Raw genomic sequence first — 18,932 nt, forward strand, 5'->3', positions numbered from 1 at the left:
CTGCTTAAAGACCTGTGGTGAGCCAGGGAAGTACTGAAAATAAGTTCTGGTAACGGAAGCGTGTATGTGCCTAGCCTGTACTCCTCCCTGGCACAGGGGTGCAGCAGAGTTTTGTCCCAGCTTTTCAAGAGTAGCAAAAGGAAGAAGTAGTCATCTGTTACGTACTGGTGAATTCTTCCCTGTAGCAAAACTTTTATTACCTTCAGTGGAGGTGAGCTTTCACTTTGGACTTCATACACAGATACAAAACTGTAGCTGCGCTCTGGTTGTGGCCAGCCCCAGCTCCTTCCAAGAGAGGCGCAAAAAAAATCTGCAACAGGCACGGGTGGGATGACTGGTGCTAAGGAATTTCCTTAAGTTGTTATTGGATGTTGATACTTGGCAGCAAGCATGAGGATTAATTATAGTCCTCCCCAAAATCATCCAATGGAATGTGAATTTGGGCACTCCCTGCAGACAGTTGCACAGACTTCATGAAGGATCAACCGTCCTTCACTGTTTTTGTCCAAGGCTTTCGTCGTGCTTTGCTTAACCTGGACTGAGCCACGCAAGTTACTGGTTCTGCTGTGCACTTCAGTGCATTCGTCTCCCTTTCTTTTCATGTCTCTCCTGCTGCTTCCTTTAACAGATGGTAATCCACAGGGCCTGACTTTTGCACTGGATTTCTGATCCCTCTTGGTCTAGGAAGGACTGATCTCTCATCTATGGATGATTTTCAGTATCTCAGACCGAGCAAACAAGATGTGGAGGATGATTAGAATTAGTCTCTTCTGTGTAACTGCACCATCCACTGTCAAATTGTAGGAAGGTGGAGTTCTGTAAAGCTGGCAGCCTGCATGACAGGCAGCGTTTATCCCCGGGGTCTGAGACACGAATGCATGTTAATTAAATATAATGCTATCTGTTCTGGTTGTTTGAATAGCTCTTTGTAAACTGTATGCCAGAGGCACCTTGAGACTCAAGAGCTTGATACCACTTAATTTTCCTTGCCATCTGCGGTACTAAAGAAAACTTATATTCTGGATTTTAATTTTATTGTGTAAAAGATGCTTTTTTCCATATTACTGTTCTAATTTCCTTTATTGTACAGCTACATAAAAGAGAGTCCTGAACCAGGTTAGCTTCCAGTATGAAATTAAGGCTTGCTGTTTATTTTCAAAGCAATTAATACGGGGGCAACTGGGACTGACTGAATCTTGTCCTCTCCACTGAGCTTGTTTCCATTGCATCACATATTTTTCAAGGTTTACTGTTCATGCTCCTTATAGCTCAATTTTCAACCATATTTTTCAGCATCACTGTTCTGAGCATGTCTTGCAATATACAGGACAATATAAAAAGGATTCTTTACCCACACACAATCACGTACATACCAAGGACTTGGTAAAATCTAGATCAGCAACGGCCAGAATTACTTGAAATAAAATCCTAACAGAAGTCTTGATGGGACACTCAAACCTGGTTAATCCAAAACACTTTGCAAACTATTTTTATTCAAATTAAAAAGACTCAGGTAAACAAAGTGATGGTACATACATGTTATAAACCTGGTTTGCAGCTTAACCTTCAGGAGTACAAGATCTAATGAAAAGCCAAGCATGGATTAACCAGGTCCAAAAACATACGCTGAAAAAAAAAGTCACTAACATCAACGTTTTGAATTTTTACACAAACAGTAAATTTTCTCATGGAAGGGAAGGACTGAGGAAGAGAACAAATAATTATTAGTCATTTCCAACTGGTTTATGAAAATACCGGTCCTAGATTAATCTCTTTTCCACTCTCACAGAAGCCAACCATTTCCCATACATACTTTTATTTTAATATGAAAGTTTTGTTTATGCCAGTACAATGAACGGCAGTGGAAAACAAACGAGGGGTTCAAACACCCACAAAGAGAGAGAAAGACAGACAGAACATGTCTTTTTCTTTTTTTAAACCAGAGTCAGAAAACAGATTCTTTTGCTGGTTTTGAATTCTAGACTGTAGCCATTATATCCTAAATTTTCTTGCAATCAACTGAAATGCCTCCAATGTAGAGAGACATGATTTTGAAATAAATAAACAAAGCTTAAAATAATTGATTAGGGCCAGCCCAGTGGCTTAGTGGTAGTGCTCTGCACTGCCTTGAGGGAGGACCCAGGTTTTGTTTGCACTTCCAATCTCTTGCTCCTGGGCCAGAAAGAGCAGTAAAAGTAGGGCTTCAGCTGCTCGGGCCGGAGAGAGCCAGTGCTGCGAGTCTGCTTGTCACTGACCTTCAGATAAATTAAACATCTGAGTTATACAGGCTCCAAAGGAGTCCCATCCAGTCCTCAAAAGAAAATAAATAAAACAATAACTTAACTAAAATCCATCCCAGGTTCTTTGGTGTAATTTTTGTTAATGCTGAGAAGCAGGAGAATCTGGTGGTGTATTAGTACAATCCATGATAGTTCCCAATACTCAAAAACTAGGATTTGCTGCCTGATTCGCTTCAATGTCCCATCTTTGTGGCTAAAAATTGCAAAGCCTATGGTAATTTAAACACATTTTAAGATGATACTGTTTATAAGGGGGTGGTCTAAGACTATTCAGTTTCTACTTTATTAAATAAACTTGGTCATTTACAAAGGCCGGTAAAGAATTTCTGTACCACAGGTGTGCTACTTGTAGAGATCAAAATTGAAATTTCCCTATACGTTGCTTAGCTCTGTTTTCTTCACATCCATTGCACATCTGACCTAAACTGTCCTTAAGTGCCTGTTTGTAATTACATGGTTTTCTGTGCAATGACTGGAGGATTTCAACAGGAGAGGGAGAGGAATTAGCCAATAAAATTAAATAACAGTTTATACTTGCACGTGTCACTTCCCTCATCAATTATATCAGTAAAACAGAACCCAAGATACCCAGTATTTCGAGAAAAATATTTAACCTTTTGCCAAATATACTCAAATAAAAATGTTCTTACTATTAGACTTTAAAAAACATTTCCACATGATGAACATCTGTAGCAGTAAGATGAAGTGTATCAGTAAATCCATTCTTTTGGACTGAGTTGCAGTGATCATGTTCATGCCAACAGTTTTTTCAAATTAATATAGCTTTGCCAGTTACTGAATGCAATCCAAAAGTATTAATTATTTTTTTGAAAATTAAATACATGAAAGGGTTTACCTTTAAACAAATAACTTTGCAGTTCAAAAGGTTGGTTAGTTACAAGGACAGGTAAGTCTTTAGCAGAAGGCAGTCACAACCTTGAAATTTGGCAAGAAGTCTATACCTACCTTAATTAGCTAAAAAAAAAAAAAAGCCTCAAACCCTCTGAAGGCTGCAATGAAAGTACTCTATTTCTCCAACGTACTAGGTATGCTGAACTTTCACATACCATACAGTAGTATTTTACTTTGAAGTTAATTTAAGTTTCAAATTTCTCTCAAATTTTGCATTGCAAAACTTTCATTAAGGTGAATCAATACACTTAAAGAAAGCATATAAAAACATCTTACAATGCGCAATCATTAACAGAATATATGTGAATTTAGAAACATCACGTTACTTCACTACCAAAAGAACTCAACTTTCCTTCTCCTCTAACTTACCTTCCAAGACCTGAACTGGTTTGAAGTTCTACACGCCTCTCCCACATGCAGACAGAATTGCTTAGGGAGGAAGCTTCCCCTTCCCACTGCTCGTTTTTAGGGACATCGCAGAACCCCCAGAGCAGGTCATGGCAGATGAAGCATTTCACCGTCTAAGGATATGCCCGCACATGTATTCTGTTACTGACTTAGCATCACAATGGCCTTGGCTACACAATTAAATAACTGGACAGGACTGGACAACGTTAGTGGTCAAGACACCCTTGTCCCGTCCACCTTAGCACTTCCATGATTGCTGTGACCCACTCAGCTGCCTTGGTGTTGACCTGAAATGTCATTCTTCCCTAGCGTCAACGCACATCTTACCTCGAGCTGCTTTTAAGAGATCCTCCCTGTTCACATCCAAGCGAGATTTCTGCTGGAAGTGGCTAGCACACACAAACACATATACACACATTCGTCTAAGATGTAAACTATGACTAATTTCACATTCCACTGTACCAATCTGTAAATACTTTGTTTTCTTTTTTCTTATTTTATATAAAAACAATGGCATCAGATTCTCAGCAATAAAGTATAAGAAAGATGAATCCTTGACTACACTTAACCAATTATGAAATCGCCTTTCAAACAAAGGAAACATATGCAAAAATCCGTGTATTTGATAAAGTCAACTTAATATAACAAAAAGTGAAATATGCTTATTAAAAGTGTCCTTATATAAAAATGGTCTTGCAATGTACAGTAAAATGCAATACAAATTATTGTCGGTTATCTCTCCCCACCCGGTAACTAAAACAGCTATTGTTCCACAAAACTCCTTATATGTTGGTATCAAAGAAAGAAGCAATTATGCAACTAAACATTTTCTATGTTGTATGCCTGACGGATGTTAAGGGTGTCTCGTAGCATCAAGTCTCGCAGACGCCATAATGCATCGGCCATTGTGGTATGAGCCCCTTTACTTTTCAACCAGTGCGAAGGGAGTCGGCTCTCCTGTTCTTTTGATAAGTGGACATCTCGTCTTCGTGCTGGAAGGTCAAGAAATGGTCCAATTATCTACCGGCTTTGATATTCACAATAATTTTTTTGAAAAAGGCAAATATAATTCTACAGGACAAGTTCTACCCCTATATTTAAGCCCATACAATTGATTCTTAGATTTATACAACGTCAATGGAATTAGTCTGCTGATAACATATATATTTCCAGTCTGTTGATTTGTTTTTAACAATTACTTGCACGTGTACATTTTATTAAGTAAGCAGCAGATTTATTTAGCATTTTCTATAAAAGTGAAAAATATTAATGGTTACAGAAAAGTGCGTTCTGTCTGGAAACATCCCACTCTGTGATCAAAAGCCTTACCTGCAAGGGTCTGGTCCCATTTGCTAATACTATTTGATTCAGCACTAAGCCCCTCAATATATTTCAGATAGGCTTCAGAATGAAGAAGCCTCTGTGTCTTTGGTGGAGGGGAGACAAACATGGGAGTTGTGGGCTGCTGCATAACTGGCTGACTTGCTGGGCTCTGGCCGGGATACGGAGGGGGTGCCTGCTGTCCCGGCGGGCCAAGGATTCCTATCTGCAATGACAGAAGCGATGGAGAGATCACATTTGGGGGAACTGCAGGGAAGCCGCTTCCCATCTGTGCACCAGGTCATCCTCATACAGTGGTGCTTCAAAACAGGTTATGAGCAAAGGCATAAGGAAATTTTTGCTGGAAGACACCCACTTCCGCCAGGGCTATCTGTTGTGGTCACCGAGATGCACAGAGAGAGGAAGTGCAAACAAACCATATTCATATTTAACAGACAACATTGCTCATATTTCTAATCTGTGCAAACATATTCTGATTACTATCACCATTTCTCCTCTGTCCTATTGCTCCTATTACTCTGTCCTTAATTACTCCTTTTGCCTCCTTTTTATTTCATGTTTTCTCTAATTTGATCATAAACTGTGTGGTTTGTGAAGTGCAAGGTTTATCCCTAAAACATCTAATCCCAATTGACCCTGATCCTTGGATGACTGGGATACTTCCACAGAATAAACGCTTATCACTGTCAGGCAAAAATCACAGTCACACACACACACACACACACACAAAAAAAAAAAAAATCAGAGCCACACAGAATTCCCACCATTGTGATTAAGTAGCAGTACTGAGAACTCTCAGCATAAATATCCTGTGGTCTGGAATAACTCAATGTCATAACATACTGCTTTCCCACTCAACTCCTGTTTTTCTGTACACTCTCTAGCCAAAATCATGTTTCATGATGCAAAAATCTAGTCAATAAAATTGGAAATGTGCTGAACGCTTCATCTGTATTAATCACTGAGAAGGAACATCTGATCATCATTGTTATCCAAACTCACAAATTCTGGACTGCTGATGAACATCTGCTTTGTCAGTTTGTGAAATATTGGAGCAAACGCTCATCAACGGCTGAAAAAGTGGACAGCATCGTCTCTGCATCACCAAAGCATGCAAAACCTAAATTATCAGCAGTTTAACACTGTGTTGAAATGACCGTCTTAGTTTAGTAGAAGGAAAACAAAACACGGTCTTGCTTATACCACCGAAGTTATCCCACTGGGCAGAATCTAATTAGTCTAATAACAATTCAACCAAGAAATATCTTGCTCTGAGTATAAGATATTAACTGGTTCTAAATACATCAGTGTACATTTGGTTTATGTTCTCCCTGGGAAGGCTATGTGCAACCTTACACGTCTTAACTGAGATGTTGTTTAAATGCTAATTTAAATGCTAATTCAGAGCCTTAGGGCCTCATAAATAATGCAAAAATGACTCACCTGCTGTCCAAAAGGACTTGCTCCGGGTGCTGGAGTGCCTACCATGGGGGACACATTTTGGCCTATAACACCTATATTCCAAAATATAAAATAATTAGTCTTATTTCAGAGTGGTAACAAACACCTCTTTGGTCTTTTATAGTAAGAATTTATACTTTGGTATCGTTGCTTACAGTTATTTTAAGCAGATGTACGTCATTCAAATATCCCCCTCTCCCCCAATAAAAAAGCACTTTAGAAGTTTCTGAATGGAAAAAAAAAAAAAAAAAAGAAAAAAGCCAACATGACAACTACCAAACATTGATATGTGGCCTGTTGAATTAACTTAATTAAAGAAATGCAAAGTGAATAATTTTTGGTTTTCTGTTACTTTTTTTTTTTTCACGTTACTTAGTGATTGTCTGACTAAATCTTTCCGTTTATAATATACACCTTTGGCTTGACAGGATCTTCCTGGAATCCTTTAAGAAAGGAAATGCTGATTTGCTTTAACAACATTTAACATTTCCTTGTGCTCAGTTTTATAAAATATATTCACAGCAGGAGGAAATCCAAGCCATTGCAAAAATTGCGTTAGATCTCACTAATATAAAACACAACTTGCAGGTTAAGCTTAAATAGTCTTATATGAGACCGATGAACATTTGAAACAAATGTCAAAAAAATAAAACCTGTTAGTTTTTCTCAAACATATTAAGGCTTTTCCCTATTGCACAGAGTGCAGCAGAAAACACCCATGTTAAGTCTTACATACAAAAATTTACAAAGCTAAATGAGTCACGCAGTTCCTGATATTTTACATACAGATGCTTTGGTCTGAAAAAAATGAAAGTTATGCGTGCTGCTGCTTTTCTTTCTGTTTATGCCACTTCTCATATTCATTCATTGGAAAAAGCTGCAAATAACTGCTCTTCCTGAGGGTTTAATTTGCATGCAGATTTCTGTATCAGTGATCAAAAGATGCGCCACTGCATTTTGCACACTAAAGTGTATTTTGAATGCATTTTCCACTTGATCACAGCCCACATTTTAAATGTATCTGTACTAACAGCAAGTCAGAAGTTGGGAAAAACGTTGATAATACAAGTTGTGGAATATGGTACGGATTTTTTTTGGTCCAAAGCGAAGAGGTCTGGAGGAGGGCACCCTCACCTGTCCAGGATCAGAGCATGGCTTCACCCTTAGCCCACCCCGCCCAATTTAGCACCACTCTTCACGTGTGGTCCTCCATTCCCAGGCATTACTTTTTCCCTAATCCATATCCTCTCAGTTTTGAACACCATACATGCAGCCCACTTCTCCAGTGGGAAAAACTCTTCAAAGAAATGCATTGTCCTGGATTCACCTCCCAAACGTTTGCATTGGCTGATGTGTGCGCTAAATGTCACTGCCTTGGTGAGTCGGAGACAGGCTCGCAGACACACAGCTCTTTTCCTACTCCCTCTACGTGACATTATGGTGAATCTTACACACCAGCGAAGCTGCAAGCTGCACACCTAATACTGATGGTTTTTTAAAAAAAAAAAAAAAAACAACCCACCCACCCAACCCAAAATAATTTACATACAGATAAAAGTCTTAACAGTGCTTCTGATAAACACAGTTGCAAGTGGGGTAGGGGGAGGCAAACGAGATCACTTCTGTCCACAGCTTGTTAACTGCTGAACATACGGGATGCACATCTTTTAAACAGGCACAGGAGTTACCAGAGGTAAAAGTGGAAAGAATGAGCAGACGGATGAACATTTTTCCCCATAACGGGCACGCGCTAATGGCATTGCCACAGGAAAAATGTTTATGTTTCATTCAGCCTCATTTTTCATCAAAACTGTGGCAAAAAAATAGCAAACGTGTAGCAGATATGCTCTCAAAAATCAATTCAAAATTTGGCCACGATAGTATACTGAGGTCACATTGCCCCCAAATGTTTTCAGTTACTGTTCTATCAACAAGGTTTAATTTGAACACTGTTTTATAACAACACATGTCAGTGCCCCAGTGGCCAAGGCATCTTACATGACCAGGTGCATTTAAGCACAGTCTGACTACCGATAAACGTTTAACATACCAAAAAAGAGTTCGGTAAGGAACGAGAGCAACGTATGTCATTTATAAGCCCCCTTTAAATAAGAAAAGGAGGAGTGGAAGGATGCTGTTGAAATGACATAATAATGATATGAACAGGCTGATTTCAGCTTTTCAGACCTCTGATAAACTCAAGCACAATTGCCAGGTCTTTTGGCTGGAGCAGAACTACTGCTGGAGCAGTAGTCATGTTTCTCCAGTAACCTTTCTCTGCTGGTTTACTGTTCTGTCACACACTGTTCTGTCAACATTTTGCATCTACCCCATATATTCAGCAGCGCACGGTGTGAGCTGCAGCTAAACAAACCTGCAATGTTCAGAAACAAAAGCTATGACCAAAACAAGGTGCAGGTAATTTCTGTAACAACTGGTTAAACGGCAAGTACATGAAAATGAAATAAGGAGCGAATGAGGATGACATTCTTACCGGGTGGTGGGATGCCTGGGATGCCTGGCATACCTGGCGGAAGTTGGTGGGGTGGGGGCACCCCTGGGTGAAGTGGCTGCATGCTGCCCATGCTAACAATGCCATCAACTGGGCCCTGCAAAGGTGGCAGCACCGGTGGATAGCCACTTATCATGCCTTGAAGGACACAACAAATTTCAAACATGCATCAATAACATGCAATATGATCTACACAGTAAGACATGCACTATCCACAAAAAAAAAAAAACAAAACCAAACCAAAAAAAAGCACCTTTAGTACAGCAAGACGATACTACAATTAGTATCTTGCAAGAAATGAACAAAAATTAAAAATAAAAAGTTATAAATATGAAACACCATACTTTTGATGAATTAGTATTTAGTGTATTTGTATGTTTCTCATGGGGTAATAAATACTGAATATTCTGATATGTTAACACAAGGAATAAATTCAGCCACGATTAAATGTTACTAACGCAAGCGATTTTAATACAGCTTAAAGCTCTGCCATCTGCATACAGACCCCGAACACAACACTAACTACACAAGCTCCGTGTACAGCCCTGCCGTGTGGGCTACCTCAGAGACCAAACCCAACTGGAACAAAAATCAAAACCTATACATTTTTGTGCAGTGCATATTCAAAATTAACACACAAAAGCCCCCAAACATTCGCATACTTATAACTAACAGCAGTGACAGGGGTGATTTTTATTAAACCATCTCCAGTATAAACTAAGGAAGTAACTCAAATTTTAAACCTGACAGCACTGGATGTGCTGAGCTGCAGTGAGTTACGCTCACGGCACTAGACCAAAGTAAAAAGATTTACAAGGAGCACCTACAGGCCCTTACAGAATTTCATTAACAATGTTTTCAAGGTGTTTTATAGGCAAATCAATGATATGACGAAGACGGTATTGTGCTGCTGCTGCTCGTAACTTTAGTTTTCTGCATGTAAGGGAAGACAATTTAGAGCTCATTCTGGTTTTGGCTCAGGTTTGTTGCTATCCATGAGGTGAAGCTACACAATATAACGGCACTATGTTTTTTAGGTCCTGGAATGTAACTTGCTTGTCCCTCACCTCTTTTCTAGGCTTTTTAATTAAGACGGATGCATTGTCAGGTAACTAAGGAAAGGTGTTGAAAGACAATGAAAAGATGATAGAGGACAGAAGCAGGTCTAGAGAGAGGAGGTAAGTTTAGAAAAACAAAATTGCTGGGGTTTCTACAGTCTGTTCCAAGAAACCATCTACTGAGTCTTTGCCACACTCCCAGTAACTCATAAAAGAAACTTTCAGAACAGGGATTTCTGGATTAAGACTGACTGAAAACTCCCACCAGCTCTGACTGAACACACAGCTGTCACGAGCTCAGGATTGAAACAGATCGAGCAGCTCCAAAATACAAGCTAAATTTGTCACTTCCTCAGGAAGAGTTACGAAGGTGAGAAACTTGAAATTCCAACAGCTTTACATGGAGCCAACAACGAGAAAATAAGGAACTGATCTCCCTCAAACCTTCGTTTTCGACAGAACACCTAGATTGACACTATTCAAATAGGTCTTAGGTACCTATTTCAAGTATCTGGAAGCTCATCTGTACCTCCTTATTAACATAGAGAAATCCTTATTTGTAATGGAAAAAGCAAAAGAAGAAGAAGAACAACAAAAGCCTCCCCAGAATAAAGAGCTTTCACTGTAGCTGCTGCCTGGTACTTCCAGCGCACCACAAGCTCCATTCAACTCTTCAATGCATTTGCATATGCTTCTGAAGCTTTAAAACAAACAAAACAAAAAACCAAAAACCTCCAGTGGAACAAACCCATATTTATCAATCATGAAAGCTCATTTCTACATTTCCAAATGAACTACTCACTCAACAACTGGCCGGATTAATAAAGTTGTCATCAAATCTCCATAAGAAATCAGTTCTTGCAGCTCATCACAAGATTATAAGAGCAGCCACTTCCATACCCCATGTATAAGTCACCGCTTTGATTTTAAAATAGTAAACATGAGCAAACTATTTTTAGGTTCCACAGCTGTGATTTATGAGGTCTTTCAAATTACTACTTCTCCCCTTTTTTACTACAACAATGTAAGATTACATAAACTTTTGTAATGCCTAAATTCACAAGAAACCGGAGCGCTGTGCACTAAGAGAAATGCATCTCAGAAGGTATCCAGATTTCTCGGACCTGTGGGCCATAAAGAAGTTCTATGAACTTCTTTGACGGAGAAATTCTCTGAAGTAGAAAAAAGCAACCAAATAATGGAGAAGGATGTGAAAGAGGTCTCAACAGAATAAGACACGTCTAAGTAAGACTTGTGGAAACTAAAAGATGAAAGACTGTTTGTAGAATGGGCCACAAAAGTAGAAGGAGTTTAAAAAGATCCACTCGATCACCTACTTTAAGGAAGTATTTCATAATGCCAAAGTGAGAGACTTGAATGCTTAACCGCTTGAATAAGATGATGGTATTAAATACAGGGTTTGTATTTTGAGGAGGCTGCCGCAGGAAGTAAGTTAGCATGTGTAGTTTGCAGAATGCACATTTTTGGAGAAGTTTTAAGATAGTGTAGTAATAAGTTTTACTGCCCATCAACGCCTACCTCCAAAAAATTGGAAAAGTGACTCTGCCAAAAAATCCAAGAACCAAACCAAGAAAATACAACCACAAAGGATGGCATTTCTACATATTCTAGACTGAAGTAAGTTACTCACAAAAAAGATCAGCAGTGGAGAGCTCCCCCTTTTTTTTTTTTCTTAATATATGCACAGATAGGTGTACGCGCACACACACACACACACACACAAACACATACCAACTGCAAACAGTTCAGAGGAAAATCACCAAGACCAAAGTGAAAAAAACAGAAGAAAAATGCAACTCAGCGTAAACAAATGCTTTGTAATCTGGAAACCAGGAACAAAATTAAGAATGTGCCTTCGGTTTAAACATCGGTGCAGCCTATGTACTGAAAAGGGATTTAGAGACCAAGATGAAAAACGCTTCAGGCTGTCAGCTCTAAATATGGCCACAGCCTGTGAGACGGGAAAGAAAAAGAAAAATGACAAAAGAATAAATGGAATAATTGGAATGCCTTAGGGGAAGTTAAAAAAAAAAACCAAAACTCAAAACAAAACCCCTCCAAATACTCATTTTTACCTACTTGGCACTATTTTGACCTTGACTGAAGTAATCTAATTATTTTAATTAGAAACGGGGGAAGGAAAACAACCTATCAGGTCATATCTAATTCATTTTCTCACCAGTAGTGGACTACATTGTCTTCAGATCTGATCCTGAAAATACTTACGCAGAGCATACTCCCTATGAACTCAAGTCAGATTATGACTGGCAACGAGCACAACACCCAGCAACAGGGACCTCGTGGAAGAGTTCTCCAAGCTCAGTTTGATTCTGAAAATCACCTGATAAAACCAGCAATATGTTGGCATTTTGTATTTGTTCCTGCAATGGCTCTAGATCCGAGTCTGCTCTGCTAACCAGTGCCTAATCAGCAATTCTGGAAGCTTTTGCCTGGATTTAAAATCTGGTTTGGATTCTGTTTGCCTCTCACCTTCCTGACAACAGCAAAACCAAAAAAAAATAATTTGCCTCCTACTTTACCCCTTCCACTGACACTGCATGCACTAGAAGAGTATTTAGCTCACTCCCCTCCTGCCGTAGCAGGGTTAAACACGAACTCTGCAAAGTAGAGCAAATAAACATGACTTCACACAAACAGAACAGGACTACCACACAAGGAGGACCCTTTTTCCTTGCATTTTCAACAGGCTACTCACTACTGGAGCAAGTAACGTGGGACTATCAGGCTACCGCTGCGGTTACGTATACTCATTATGAAGAAAGACTGAAGAGGTTGAGCTTTTTCTTCCGTAAGAACAAAGTGACCCAAGAGAGTGTTCAGAGTTATGAAGGGGGTTGATATAGTGGATGAGGAAAAAATGGTCATAGCTCCTACGTTTTACCTGCAACGGGTGTCAACTGCTGATTGAGCATTCCCATTGGTGTTGGTGGCGGCACCACCCCCATAAGAGCCCCGACAGGAGTGCCTGCCCGGGGGGAGGAATTCTGCTGCTGTGCTGCTCGCTCTCTCTCCTGCTGCTCAGCAACTTTAGCTGCCCGCTCTGTAAAAGCATTTTAGATTTTCAGTTCTGTTTTGTAACCCAGAATTTCAAAATATTATCTGCTCATTAAAAAGGACTAGTCAAACACTGGCATAGTTTAGTCAAATATAAAGTAGAACAGATGAATCTTTTTATACAGCATATGATTTGATTTCATGTGGCTGCAGCTAAGACTTTTAGAGAACCTTTCATGAAAAATATTCCACAAAGTTTTATCTTTTTCTAAAAAAAAAAATAAAAATAAAAAAATAATAAAATAAAATTTTTAAAAGTCAAAGAACAAATTTGATAATAACACCAGTGTTACCAACATGAAGCAGCAGTCCAGCACTAGGCTCGGTCCGCACTAGGAAAACATGGCAAGACGTTCCCTCTTTTGACACCACTGGCTCAGCTAAACCAGTTACAGCCAAGGTTGGCAGCTCTCCCGTAGACTCGCTACCAGCTGCTGCGGGAATTTTGAAGCACCATGTCTATCAAACGTGCCCCAAAGTAAGATGCAAATAGCACACAGCAGTGCCAGCCGGCGGCCCATTTATTCTTGGGCTCCCCGTATATTTCACTACTGATTCAGCTGAAAAGTGGTGGCAAAGTCGGGAAGCATTTGCAAAGTTTCCCTGGTGTAGATAGGTCCTTAGTGTTTGGAACATAACAAGCAGCAGTTTGATGAACCGAAAATATTTTCTCTGCCTCTTTCTGTCATTTTCCCCATTTTGGTCCCCTTTGAGCTTTTTTTTTTTTTTTTTTCTGAAGACGTCTAACTCACATTGTGCTGCTCACTGGAGGTCATGTGTGTCCTTTGTACGATGAATCTGGTCATTATCTCAATCAAGTTTCTCACTGTGACTGCAAGAACAAAAGATCTACTGCAGGGGAGTCTGACCAGAGGACAATTTTATATTAAGGAAAGGGCAAAGGGTCATGGGAAGAAGAAAGAAAAAACCAAAAACCAAAAAAAAATATCCCCAAGCAAACAAAAAAAGGAGATATACTGAATGTCCACTCAAGGTGCTTTGGTGGCATGCAAGTTGCTGATTTGTTTACTCTGAACGTTGTATCTGACTGACGCAATGAGGAACAACAAAGAATAAATGAATGCAGCATACATCTCCAGCAATTTTTAATAACAGTGAATAAAAGGCTAGAAGTTCTCTTGCAGTTGGTGAAAGATGAAAACTGCCACTAAAACAGCAATCAAGATCTTCTGTCAAACAAAGGCTAAGAAGAAGTTCATCAAGGAGATTAAGTTATGCATCCTACCAAAGTTACTCATTTTCTCTAATATATGACTTCAAATGTCTATGACGCGATTGTCTCCTGTAGAACCTGTTTGTGTAGCTTCTAGCACTACTTCCATACACTGAAAGACCAATTTCATTTCCAAAGGTATTTCTCTCCTTCTTTTCACTTCTGTCATTTCAGGAAGAGATGACGACGCACAGAAACTCCTAAGTTTACTACAGGCGATTCATATGTGATTGAGCACAAAATACACAAGACGTTTAAAGGTAGATCCTGAAGTAGAAAAATGAGATAATCCTCTTCAGAGCAGAGCAGAGTAAGCATTTGTGGAAAAGATGAAGCAGCTGTTCTGACTCTCACCTACTTTAGGCCAGCTAAAAAAAAAAACGGTCAGACAAAAGCAAAAGTTCTGGAGACACGCTGATGAATGAGAAATTACTGTTAAGCAATCAGTTTTATCAGACTTCGGAGTGCTAAGCTTTGAAGAAGGACCTGATGTAGGACAGTGTTGGACTTTTACCTATCTCTATCCGTGCCATGACTGCCATGGAACTAACAGATGAAACAACACCGCCAAAGGGAATTGTAGCAGGTGTCTAGAAGTTCAGCCTTAAGCATTCACCTTAATACTCAATACTAAACCCAAATCATTGAGGCCAGGACTTGAGATCATCTAAACAACATTTCCAACACTTCTCAAGAGACAGGAAAGAGACCTTCTGCTTTGAACAGAGCTTTTCCTTCAAACGGACCTTTACCTCAATCCCGTGCGTTATTTTGTTTCATTTTGAGGAGTTTTCACAGCACAGTTAGCCCCGCAGGCATTTCCAATGCAGCCTGTTCTTTGCTCAACTATTGCTAAAAAACCCCAACTATTACCCTGCAGATATACCAACTGAAATTTTCAGTGCGTCAAAATGGATCTAAAATGCAAACTACTTTTCACCAGAACATGGAAAGGCACTTTTGCACTGAGGTGTCAAACCATGCCTGTTCCCTGCTCCCTGGTGCACGTCCACACTAGAGAGCACATGAATTTTGACTCTTGGCGGTGGAAGGAGAGGAGTTTCTCTCCTTTCACGCATGGTAAGCAAACACATTTTGGCCGCTTTGTAACCCCACCCCAAACCCTCAAAACCAAAAAAAATGTAAGTCTAGTTCTGGGCAGACACCAACCCAGAAAAACAGCAGCCCAAAACACAAAAGCTTTGGAAAATTTTAAGTGAGAAAGAGGATTAAAATGGAAGCACTTAAGCAATCATTAACACAGTGGACAGACACTGTTGCTACCAGTACGTTACAGCTATGCCTGCCTGCAGAAGTGCAAGACGTCAAGCTGCCCTAAGCTAGGAAGCCATGACATGTTAGCCATCCTACCGCTTAAGAATTAGGCTGTTAAGGAGGGACCTGACAATAAAAAGTACCACGCGAACCTAGAAGGGTGTAAAAGGAAACTACAACAGGAAAAAAGTAAGGCCATAGTAATTCCAGAAAGAAAGAGCATTACCAATTCCCTTCACAGCACTTGCAAAGAAAACTCGCATATAGCCGTGTGGTGCTATATTACTCTCCAAAATTGCAAAGAGGTATTACTGCAAATTTGGAAAGGACTGAGACAGCTGAGGGTGACAAGTGATAGCATGCAAACTTCTAGTTCAAGTATCAAAGCCGCCTTTAAGTTATGAGTATGCAGAAAACCTAGCAAATCTCATTTTTAAAAAAGCATAGTTATAACTTAATTGGGCAATAACTTTCTAGGGTTTTGAAACTTTCCTATCCAAAGTAGCATTCTCTTCCAATAAAATTGCAACAGTTGTTTAAAAAAATGGGGTTTATATTTGGAGCATTGACACATTATTAACTAGAGTAGTAACTACGGGTGTTAAGCCAAGGTATTTGGCTTGGGTAAGGGCCTGCTGTTAAGGATCAATTGTATTTTATTTTAATCAAAGTTGAAACACAATGACCAATATCAGTAGGAAAGAAAGAAAGAAAGAAAGAGTGAGAGAAAGGTCTAAACAGGCCTATGAAATATTACTAGGCTTACTTCAAGATATGAAATCTCTTAATAAAATAGTTACAGCAGTTGGTTAATACTGAGACTGAACAATAGGTCCTAATTACATTATCATAACAAATTCCTTGATTTTGTTCTACCAAAGCTTTTTAGCTTTAACAGTACTCTAAGTACTGTTAATCAAAGAACTTTCTCCTGCCCTACTGTAACCCTTCTTACCTGCCGCTACAGCTCTGAAGAGCTTCCTGTCCAAAATTCCCCCCTGTCCTCCTTTAAGGAAACTTTCACCTTCGTATTTCCAACTGACTTCCAGCCCAGGGGCTTCATGCCCTTTTACTTCTAATTTATCCCCATTTTCTTGGTCTTTGTTAATTTGGTTATTTGTGGCAAAGACATTTAAATTATCACTTGTGCACTATATAACTTAAACATGCTCTTTGCTCCTCTTCAGTCATCTCTCAATATGAACTTCTCTTTAAGGTAAGTCCAGAACACAAACATAAATATCTTCTTTTATTAAACCTGTTATCTGAATAATAGTAATGATGCGTTGAGAAAGAAAAAAAAAAAAGGCAGAAAAGAGTTCAGCATCTTAGTTTTTATTTACCTTCATATTCTGCTTTCTTTGTTGCTTCCAAGTTTCTCCATTCAGTTCCTACAAGCCTGCTGAGCTCTCCAAAGGAGTAGTCTGGGTGCTGAGCTTTAATCACAGCTCTCATCTCGCTGCTAAATAAGATGTACCCACTCATGTTGATCTTCCTTTTTGATCCCTCCTTCTTGGTGCTGCCCTTAACAGACTTGGGAGTGGACTGTGAGAAAAAGCGGTTATGACCACAAGTGTACAAAAGAGAAGCTTCTCAACATACAAAATTCAAAGCTGTAAGAAACAGTATTTCAAAATATTCCCGCATTTCTCTTGAACATATTTGCACAAGGACCATCCAACCTTACAGCCCCTAAAGAGAGATTGCATCTACTGATGCATGACAAGAGCATATGCGTACACTTACGAAAAGTACACATGCAAAAAAAAAAAAAATGTTCTGATGCTTTTCAGTCCTTCCAGACATAATGTCACCTCTACAACTGAGGCTTCAAAAAATTCTCAGTAAGACAACACAGAATACGTACTACTAGCTAAAATCATTCCAAACTGAATGACAGGACTAAGAAAGGCTGACTAGCAAATAAATGACTATTTGGAAGGCCAGAAGAGAATAAAAGTAATTGTGTTATGTCACAGAATTCATCCATTATGCTGTTCAGAAATATTGCCAACACGAGTCGAGTAAAACATTTTATTTGCCATTGCGCATTTTAAGGAAATGCTTCCCCATTTCCTCCTGGCCTTTGCAACCCCTACCCTCCCTGGCTGCATCTTCCACTCTTCTCATCCCTACAAGCTCTCTGTTCTGCCTGCCAGACTTTCCTTGCTCTCTAGTGTTCACCTCTCATTATGTAAGTAGCCATTTCTCCCTGAAAAAAGCCAAAGCTCACCACTGTTTACCCGCACAACAGGTTCACAGCACTTTTATACGTTGATGGGTATCAAAAATTCTGCTCCTTTGCTTTTCCCACCATGGATGCTCCTGTTGAGAGCTCTCTGATGTCTCCAGCCATCATAAAAAATTAACCTATTCTCACAACCACTGAGACACCACAGATGGAACCCCCTTTTTGAAGGCTCCTTTCACCTATATTTGTCACAGGAGACTATAAATTCACTCATACTCTTAACAAATAAGGCCCACAAATGCAACGTCATACCAAAACCCTCAAAAGGCCCTTCTCAAACCCCAAACATTACAAATTTCTGACATATTGAAAAGTGTAATCGTTCCCAAATACCTGGTGGGGAAAAAAAGGAAATAAAAATACATGCAACGGTTTTCTTCCTATCATGAAATTCTAGGGCATGACTAACTCCTTCTATTTGCCACTTTGACCCCGCAGCTCACTCTTCTCTTGGATGAAAACAAAGCTCCAGTGACACCAACATGCTTAAAAAGTCATGCTCATCAAGTTAAGCCAGGGACTGGATAAACTGAGGCAAACTTGTATGTTATTCCAAACTTCACTATATTACTTTTCAAATGGCAATCCACCCTTAATGTTTTCATTATGACCCTAAAGACCACGCTTGTCCTTTTTGGGAGGAAGTCTTCTAGGTTTGTCTCTAAGATGGAAGAAGTAAAGAAAACTCCATGCGGGTTCTGGGATGACACACAGGGCACAGACAACTCATTCCAGCTTCTCAGGCAAGCCCATGTTGGCAGATGGAGAGTTCTCAGTTCAGAAACAGGAAAATCTAAAGATATATCTTAAACTTGTATCTGTCTAAGTGCAGATGTGTATCTGCTGGTTTTGCCTTTACAGAGTTTGCAAAAGTTTCAGTAACAGTAATCTAATGTAAAAGCCAACCCATCAGTTTGGAAGGGCAAACAGGACTTTGAGAAACTGCAAGAATTCTGGATTTGACCCTTGTGTTTTCCATTCTTTTACATCTCCAATACAAACATTTTTAAATGAACAGAATCTTTTCCATTTGAGAGAGATAACCGCACAGATTAGATGTGTTAAGAGAAGAAATAAAGCCAGA

General features: G+C 39.5%; 1 protein-coding gene across 1 annotated transcript in view; it reads right to left on the bottom strand.

The window, feature by feature from the left end:
- Window positions 1-4,352: 4,352 nt before the first annotated feature.
- The window catches only part of PBRM1 (polybromo 1), a gene marked incomplete at its 5' end in the record, with an annotated part of 62,035 nt that continues 47,455 nt past the window's right edge, over window positions 4,353-18,932 (bottom strand). The window contains 5 exons of the mRNA XM_082487691.1: window positions 4,353-4,612; window positions 4,950-5,166; window positions 6,405-6,475; window positions 8,917-9,072; window positions 16,941-17,142. Of these exons, the coding sequence (XP_082343817.1) occupies window positions 4,440-4,612; window positions 4,950-5,166; window positions 6,405-6,475; window positions 8,917-9,072; window positions 16,941-17,142 (819 nt within the window). The 3' untranslated portion in view covers window positions 4,353-4,439. The remainder of the gene's footprint in view (window positions 4,613-4,949; window positions 5,167-6,404; window positions 6,476-8,916; window positions 9,073-16,940; window positions 17,143-18,932) is intronic.

The sequence above is a fragment of the Vanellus vanellus genome (assembly GCF_965231255.1).
Source record: "Vanellus vanellus genome assembly, chromosome: 9".
NCBI lineage: Eukaryota > Metazoa > Chordata > Aves > Charadriiformes > Charadriidae > Vanellus > Vanellus vanellus.